Below are 9,969 nucleotides of genomic sequence, written 5' to 3' on the forward strand. Positions count from 1 at the left end.
TTCGATAAATGAGATCATTATTCGGCGACTTCATAGTCGAAAATGATTATATAGTAAGAAAAAAATGAATGAGCCCATTAAAAGTGCAAGAAGAAAAGTGATAAAGAGATTAGAGCTGCCCTACTCCAAATTTGAATGCCAGTTGGCTATTTTGCCTGCTCTTTCCACGATAGGGCCTATTGACGGATCTATTTATACACTCCACATGCTCTATTATGTGCAAAATCGAATGAGCTATCTATACTTTTGAGCGCACTATAAAGTGCGAAATTGAACGGGAAAACCTCTATTATTGCATTATGTTTCTCTGTTCAATGTCACACTTAGTCCATGCAAAAGATTATTCAATTTTGACACAGTTCAACCAAAACTACAACATATTCATTCAAAATAGTCATCGAGCAGCCCACAATGCACAATGGTCACTCGAATTTGCCAGAGCAATAAAAATATAATTCGTCTTGCTTGTATTCGCCGTCGTGGATTAAAATTTAGCACTGAAGGACAAGAGACTGAAGTCAAAGCATTTAATTTCGCCAAAAGGAATTCATGTTCATAACCAGTGTATTCAACTTAGCACTGTATTTATATGTATACAGTAATACTTATAACACATAATGAATGAATATGTATATTGTATGTTTTAATTTGTTTTATTTTATTGTAGATTTACGGATCCGTTTCGTCATAAATGAAGAAACTTCTTTAGAATAATATTTTGCTTTTCTGGTTTCCATATACTATCTATGTTTCAAATGTTTATGATAATAAAAACAGTAATGAAAATAATAATCATAATAATGGACTTTTATAAAGTATTTTAGCCTACCTGAAAAAATACTCATGGCTCTGTGGAAACAGAATCAGAATGAATAGGTGTGTTACGTCACAAGATAGTGCCATTGAACATGTCTGATATACTGCAGGATCAAACAATTAATCGTGACGTTTTCCTGTGCATTTACAAGATTCATTCATCCAAACCAGCAACTTCGTACATATAAATATATATATATATATATATATATATATATATATATATATATATAAGATAACGAAGTAGGATAGTAATGCATTTCAGTCCAATAGTGCTATTTATTCAAACCAAATTTTCGACGCATACGCACGTCTTCTTCAGGGTCGACATGAACAATCAAAATTATGTATATATGATATTTATATACAAAAATTATACATGTGTGTGTGTGTTTGTGTGTGTGTATGATAGGGCCTATTTGCGAAGAAAATCATATATTAGTATTATGTATACATCCCGATTTCTGTCTCTAGTTCATGCATTGAAAGAAATTGTGTAAATGATCACGAGAATAATAATGAAAAAATACAAAGATAAAAAAAGACACTGGAGATTATAAACGGAAAGAAAGATATATTACGTTCCTAGAGTAACCGAAAACAAGTTCGCACACAGGTGCTATTTTTCCTATTTTGGGGCCATGCGATGAAATAATTATGCTATTTTTTTGTATATTATATGTGCATAATGCTGTATTTTGATGTAATATTTTTTCCGTATTAATGCGCTTAGACGTTAGAAACGTCAGTATCAAGCGCAATATAAGTGTTATTCATTATCATTATTATTCTTATTACCATTATCATTATCATCACTATTTCTTTGGTGACTTAACGTTATTATACAGAATGAAATGAATGATCCCCTATAAAGAAAACTAAATCGAATGAAAGAAGACAAGCTATAAAAACAATGGTATTGAACACAAATATACATACTATGCTAGAATTGAATGCACAAAACAGTTCCTTAGACTACGGAGAAATCTAACGTTCTAGCATAAGGTCGAGGTGGCTCCACTTGTAAAGTTTAGTTGTCCTATATACGACTTCGTACGCCAGCCAGTGACTTTGGTTGACCTACTACAGTGAATTTGAATGTCAATTCGCGATTTTGGCTGTCCTATCTACCATGTCTACGGAATTGAATGACGTATCTACGAAATTAATACGCCTCATGCACTATGAACATGATTGAGTGACACGCCTATTGGCATACAATAAGTGTGAAATTGAACTGGAAAACAACTACAACCACCACTACCACTGCTACTACCGATACTACCCCTCCTCCTACTACTACTACTACTACTGCTACTACTACAACTACTACTTCTTCTACTACTACTATAACTACTAACTACTATTATTACTAGGCCTATTACTACTACTACTAACTACTAGGCATATTACTACTGCTACTACTACTACTACTACTACTACTACTACTACTACAAATACCACTGCTACGACTACTTACTATTATGATACTATTACTATTACCACCTCTGCTGCTGCTACTACTACTGCTACTACATCTGCTGCTGTTGCTGCTACTACTACTACTACTACTACTGCTACTATAACTATTACTACTTCTACCACTACTACTTACTCCTGGTGCTTGTGAAGCAGGTGGTGCTATCAGTACACCCTACTTACAGTGCGTCACTGTACATCATTGTCATCATCATGGTAATTTAGTGCTACTACTACAACAGCATCAACAACTACTACTTCAACTAGCCCTAATAGACTACTGCTGCTGCTGCACTAACTGCTACTCCTACTACTGCTACTACTACTGTCACTGCCCTTTCGTCTCTTTGTTCATCTTCTGTTCTGTTTCCTTCTTCTCCGATGCTGTCTTCACCACTATCATGGCTATAAGAAATAGCTAATTCCCTCCTCCCGTTTTTACACGAGGTGCATTGACATCAACTTCTGTTATTTTCATTGAATCTGCAATTTGTCCAAATTGAAAAAGGAGAGTTGAATAGTGAGTCGAGACGCAATATACATTAAGCATCTTTCTCAGTTCGCATCAAATGCCAGTAAGTGCTATTGATTATTTAGCATCAATCGAGGACTAATAAACTGAAAAAAAGAGAGACGGGAGGAAAGAAAATTAATTTCTTTTTTTTTTGCCAGTCCATAAATGTCAAACATGCAGCTGTTGGATTTAAATCGATTTTTTTAATTGCATTAAAAAAAAAATCAAATATTTGGATGTCTGAAGCCCGAACTTTCTGGAGTTAAAACAGATTTCCCCATCGTCGTCAATCAATACACGTCTGTATACGAACATTACTTTTAGGTATTGTATGGATTGCGCATTAGGGCAAATTACCCCCTGAGGACACGTCCCCCCCCCCCCCCCCGCACCCCCCATTCCCCACCCCCCCCCCCCCCCCCCCCGGCAAAATATTGGTTAGTCTACTAAGTGATAAGACTAGAGTAAAGATTAGGGGTAGGGTTAGAGTCTGGGTAAAGGTTAGGATTAGGTTCAAGAAAAGGATTACGGTTAGGGTTAGGGCCCGGGTTAGGGCTAGGCCTGGGGAAGGATCTGGGAAAATTGTACAGGGGGTAATTACCCTGGAACCATGGACTGAAATGCCTCAAACGTCTAGTTGCCTACTGTAGAGATCGAAAAGGAAAATCTTCTGGAAAAAAAATAATTAAACTCTACTGGAGATGTGTGAAAAGCAAAGAAAGTTCCTAAAAACTTCATATTGAGTTTATGGCTTATTTGTGGTTTCCTTGTTGGATTGAAGGGTATATTTATTCATAAAAAATATTGAATGTCAAACAATTACCTGTCAAACAGGCACGCATAAATTATTGATTACACCGCATAACACCCTTTCGCAGCCAGAGGCTAAATGGATTGGTTGCTTTACATTAATAGCATGAAGTAATCGCAAGAACATCGTATAATAACATAAAGTACTAAGAAAACATGATCGGAGCAAAGAGAAAATCACCAGTACTACTCTTGGCATATCATGAGTATAATACACTCTATAAATGCATTGTGAATATTACTAAGAATATACCGCTGTTACCATGTACGGAGTGAAATATAATATGAGATAAATTAGTAATACATAAAATATAATTGGAAACTGGAAACGATGTTATTACCTAAGAAGGGGTCTAGGGGAATTACCCCCAGGGCAATTACCCCGGACCCTTCCCCTGGCCATAATCCTAATCCTAATCCTGAACCTAATCCTCACCCTAACCCAAACTCCTAACCCTAAACCTAAACTAACCCTAATCTTTACTCTAACCTTACCACTAACCAGTATTTAGCCGGGGGATAATTGCACTCTGGGGGTAATTGCCCGGATACGCCTTAGAAGAGCTCCCAGTCATTAAATAGCACGCCTGTACAACAACTATGTACGCTCTCGTGAAGAGTCTGGAAGCAATTTTGTGTTTATCATTTCATATACATGATACGTATTCGTGTCTATCTATCTATCCATCTACCTATCTGAGTATTACTAAAGACGAAAGAAGAAAAAGAAGAAGAGAATAATAATAATAATAATAATAATAATGATAAGAAGAAGATTTCCTCGCTTAGGAGTCTGAAGTAAACCAACATATCGTTATAAGCATCCTCGACATGCTTTACTGATGGAAAAGATGATTGCATAATGTTGTTGCTGTTTTGTGTTTTTATTTCCGCCCTCAGATAAAATACACACAGTTTGCAAGGGGAAAAAAATCCATATACGGTATGAAGAAACGGGAGATTGCCCGTTCAGCCATATTTGCAAAATACGACTGTTCGTCCACAGGGTCCCACAGCATGTAAAGTACATGCTGTGGATGGTTATTTTGTAGGAGTTTTTTTTTTTTTTTTTTTTTTTTTTTTTTGGGGGGGGGGTATTTGTTCTCCATCTCAGTTCATCCTTAGAAGTCTGTGCACTATTATTTTCTTACCATTTCAGCCATGATACGCCCACATTTATTTTGTTGTTTGCTGAGAGTTGTACTTTACGGCAGGCATAATACAAATATAGTAAACGAGAAAGGTTAGTTGGTGAACTTTCTGTGATCATGATAAAAGTGATTGTGACAAACAAAATGAATAGGGAGACAGACAGACACTACAGACAAACATACCAGGAGAAATAAAAAATAATGACGCAAAAAGTCCACGGATATTTTATTCAATAGTGACTACTTTTATGTCTACATTAAAGAAGTACTCGTGATTTAGAATGTGTTGTCATAATACTTCTTTATGTTAGTATGAAAATAAGGCAAAATGATGAATAAGCACGGATAGGGAGGGAGAGAATGAGTAAGAGAGAGAGAGAAAACGTAAGAAAGGAGATAGAAGAAAAACATGTAATCCTCCATCAATACGATTATGATGGATGTTGCTAAAAGGATCGATAATTTTCTGGCAGTCTAGAAAAATGTCAGTGGAGCGAACGAATCTTTGAAATGTCTAAAGCAAAATGCACTTTGCAAGACGGGTCAGAGCTCTAGCCTTCATGGGGGAAATCATAGCTATCTAAAGGTGGTACGCCTGTACCACTAGATTGAATAAAATATGAAACACCACAAGAAAAAAAAAGAACCCACAGAACTGGGGGAACATTAGTTTAGAATCACAACCATTAGTGAGAAGATATAGCATGCATGTAAAGACGTACGAAAGAAATGACAAAGAAGGCGTATTGAATATGCATTACTTCTTAACTTTGTAATCTCTTCCGTATTGGTAGTATTGGTAATGATGATCTTCTATTAGAAAAACATATGGTAATGTGATAATGATTATGATAGATTGTGCAGAAATGGAATATACGAAAATGCTTCTTTATTCTACCGAGAATGACTGTGCAACTTTTTAGTGACAGGTAACAGATTTACGTCTTCTTCAAAATCATTGCAGAATGGAATAGTCCATGTTTCTATAGGGTACAGTTTTTAACATGTCCAACCAATCAGAAGTGTGTAATGAAAATTGGTTAGGTCGATCATCATTTCACAAGACACAATAATAAATGCAACCACGCATTTTGACCGGGGCATCGGTGAAGGCTACTGGTTTGTAGGCCCCTACTATCACGATCACAATAGAATGAACACATATATCTAGATTGAAATATTCATTTCTCTGAGAAGTCGCGACAGAGGTCTTCATTGACGGTCGAACGCCACACGGTCTTATCATGACAGGTGTAATTCAGCTCGCTGTTGGCAGTGTTGCCGTAGGGTTGGGCGTACCGGGTAACCTTCTCATCGTCGTCGTCTTCGGCCGCCGGAAGGAGAAGAACGCAACAGATGTCGCCATCATCACTCTAGCTCTCGTCGACCTCTTCAGCTGTCTGTCGTTGGCGACAAAAGCTGTCGTGTACCCGTTCCATGGCCCAGCTGACTGGACATGTATCGCAAAATCCATGGTAGTGGAGACAAACCTTTACTCGGCTCTGTTCATCACCCTTTCACTCGCAGTGTATCGCTACGTGGCGGTGTTGCATCCTTTTTCCCGAATGATTGTGGCTCGAAGGGCGTGGCTCATCTCCGCCACTTGCATCATCCTTGCAACCCTTGTCCAAATTCCCCTCATCTTCACCGCCACCTCCAAGAAGCGGGGAGACATCTACACTTGCGACGCGTTCGGGTATGATCCGCAGGCGCGACAATTTTACGTCATATTTCCCGCTCTCATTTTCTTGCTTTCGCTCTTTGCGATCATAATTCTTTATGCCAGGGTGTACATTGTTATCAAAGAACAGCAGAAACTCCGAAAGCTAATGATGACAGGTAACGTAACTGTTTCAACCATTGCTGCACCACGAAATAGCAGTGCTGACGTGGATGAGACGCCAATTATTCATCCATCAAAAGGTCATTCGGTTTCACTGGCTGACACAAACATAGCCCGTGCCGGTAGCTGTAAAATCAAGTCTACATCAGACAATGGGCAAGAGGGCCATGTGGACCCCCAAGTCGTTGTGAGTAAAGCACGTATTCCATTTTCAAGTGCCCGTGACAGTAAACCGGCCGGAGTCCTTCTTACCAAATCTATTGCCAGGCAACGGCGTCAGGCGGACCACAAGACAACCCAGATGCTGATGCTCATCACAGTCATCTTCTTCGTTTGCTGGCTCCCGTCCGTGGCACTACGTATGATTCCCCCGGAGTCTAAGCAGCGTTTCGCTCTGCATGCGTCCCACGCACTAACAGCAATTAACGTCCTGTTGCAGCTGAAAAACTGCAATCATTTTATCAACGTGTTCGTTTACTTGATCGTCAACCGAAAGTTCCGGCAAGGATGTATCGAATATCTTCGATGTAGAAAATAAAAAAGATAATTTGATATCAACCGATCGAGGAAAAAGAAAATTTCTGTGCATACCAAAGGGATTCTTGTTGCCGCCGTTGACACGTACGTTAGGTGTATGCAATGTTTCTATAGTAAGGTTATTTCAGATCCAGGAAAAGAAAATCAACTCTGCCGTTCTTGTATTACTGTGATAAGCGCTATCGCACATGTTACAGTTAAACCAAGGAGTGGGAGATACATCATTTAGGAGCATTTCAAAATTAGATATTCAAGTTTTTATTTAGCGCACGTGCGTCATATATATAACGCACTGATGTATACTATATAATGATTAAATGTATACTTATATCACATGTATCTCATTACACACATGCGTGGGTATATAGATACTATATGTAAAACACTAAACAGTGTGTTCCTAAAAAGAGTGTAACCGAAGTTCTAAGATCAGCTATGTCAAGAATACATGATTTATTTATTTTTTGGGTGAAATTTTACTACAACCTGAAGTAACTCATCAGTTTTAATAAAAATTAATTTGACAACTTGCTTGCGTCAACATTGTTATTTGTGCGCAAATACCAACAATACGGAATGGACCTTTAAAGGAACAAGGGTAATTCTGGCAGGCCGAGGAGTGGGAGATGCCCAGAAAACATTGAGGCTGTCTGGAGACAACTGCACGTCGTAATCGCTAAGGGATAATGCCAACAACTTTCCATCGTACATGCATTGCGCTATTGAATTTTTACATGTATGCATGTATGCATGTATTCAAGTGCATGAGCGTCATCAACTGCTGGAGATGGATCAACTTTTTGAGGTGGCTCCTGGATGCAAATTTCCTGCAAAACCTCGTTGTTGGCGACGAAGCCACACTTAGCATGGACTGGAAAGTAAACATCCAAAAACTCGTGGAACACGCGACTGCCATGACTGCAGGACGTCCACCAGAGTTCAATTACGACGTGAACATGAGCAGACAAAAATGGAGTGCGTGGGCTTTCTTGTTTCGAGGTGGCCAAATGATTGGGTCATTCTTCTTCAACAGAAACGTGAATGGTGGCATATACTTAGACTTGATCAGTGAATACAATGTTCCCCATCTGGAAGAAAACTTTGAAAGACAGGATGGGGGAGTGTTCCGGCACCTTTGATAGGTACAAGATGGTGCTCCAGCTCACCGTCTTCGAGCTCTCCATGAGAGGCTGGTAGACCTATTTGACCAATACATAATAGCCCTCAATCAGGAGGTGAAATGGCCTCCACGATCTCCTGACTTGACACCCTGTGACTTTTTCCTCTTGGATACCTAAAGAGCAGGGTACACATCCCCACCACGGTGACCACGTGATCTGGATGACTTGCAGGTGCATATTTGGCCTGAGGTCGATATTCTTCGTCATGATCCTGCAATGGTTAGAAGAGCAGTGAGAGACATGCAGCGTCGTTCACAGCTTTGTGTCAACAGCGGAGATGGACACGTGTAAGTTGTTGGTGCATAAAAGGTATGGGCTGGATGATGTGCTCACCAGAGATTGGAAATTACAGGCCCTCTCAAAATGTTACCAGAGGGTATAGCATTTAATTCAAACTTGTTGTGAAAAACAAACAAATGATCAAACTAACAACATGCAGAAAAATTGGTATCGTATTACAAACCAAAAATGTAAAAAAAAAAGAGTAGGTTTTGTACTTCACCTTTGAAATACCTTTACCTGTGATCCATGACAATGTTGTTGCAAGCAAGGTGTCAAATAAAAGCTGATGAGCCACTTTGTCTTTTGATAAACATTTCCCAGGAACAAACCATTTATTCCTGACATATCTGGACACATCTACATCATATGTATTATATGCATAATTAGCTTGTAATGAGCCATTCGGGGCTCGAAATAACAGCAGTTGAGGTGGAAACCCCAGCCATGTACATCCTTAATCTTGTTTATTTGACAAAAAGGAATTATTACGTTTGCTTTCATTTCTACACGTGAGACAGCATACTCTATGCACAGAGATGTTAGAAAAGTAAGAAACAAGCATCTTTCCTTTGTACCCTTGTGGCGTGCCTCTAGAAGTTGTGCCTTTTACCATATGGTGTTAATATATCGCTTCAACAAAACAGAATTTCTATTCAAGAATGCATCACAGTAATACTCACTCATTCACAACAAACCGAGCGAGAGCCAGTTTGCTGTCCCGTTCAATGTTTTCGCAGTATGTGTAGAGTACAGGGCATATGAACAAAAAACAGTAAAAAGTTGTTACCTATTAAAGCACGCCGAAATGCGCAACAGCCAATAATCTAATCCGATAGTTTCACACAGTGGAGTAACTACGGGGGGGGGGGGGGGGGGGGGGGGCGCGTGGGGAGGGGCACGTGCCCCCCCCCCCCCCCTCCCCCAATCCGCTGGTGAAAAAAAAAGAAAAAAAAAAGAAAAAAAAGAAAAAAAAAACCTACCAAAATGATAATTCAAGGGTTAGTAAACTGCTTTTGAAATCGACATGAAAGGATGATCAAGAAAAAAGATATTTTTCTAAGATTTCTTTTAACCACATAATTAAAGAGGTATATATATATAGTGAAACATTGTTCAAAAAGCCCAGAGACGACAAAAGATTGTGATTCAGCGTGATTCCTGGTTGGCATTTTGAATACAAGCAGAATGTGCGCAGTGTACTCAGAACATCGGAATGGCAAAAAGAGTCGCTGCAATGTTGCGCAATGTGATGATAGGTAGTACACATTTGCTATCAAAGCTTGATCATTGATTTTGCAGTGTTGCTTTACATACTAGTCTATATTAAGATGCCTTGCATTGCCAATAATAAGACTT

At 38.9% G+C, this 9,969-nt stretch overlaps 1 protein-coding gene across 1 annotated transcript; it reads left to right on the forward strand.

Annotated features, from left to right (window-relative positions):
* Positions 1-6,014: 6,014 nt before the first annotated feature.
* LOC139729805 (D(3) dopamine receptor-like) lies at positions 6,015-7,151 on the forward strand. Its single transcript, XM_071640735.1, has one exon. It carries the CDS (start codon positions 6,015-6,017, stop codon positions 7,149-7,151), a length of 1,137 nt encoding a protein of 378 aa, XP_071496836.1.
* Positions 7,152-9,969: the final 2,818 nt, after the last annotated feature.

The sequence above is a fragment of the Diadema antillarum genome, unplaced genomic scaffold (assembly GCF_040938485.1).
Source record: "Diadema antillarum isolate AM-2024a unplaced genomic scaffold, OU_Dant_1.0 seq00000264_RagTag, whole genome shotgun sequence".
NCBI lineage: Eukaryota > Metazoa > Echinodermata > Echinoidea > Diadematoida > Diadematidae > Diadema > Diadema antillarum.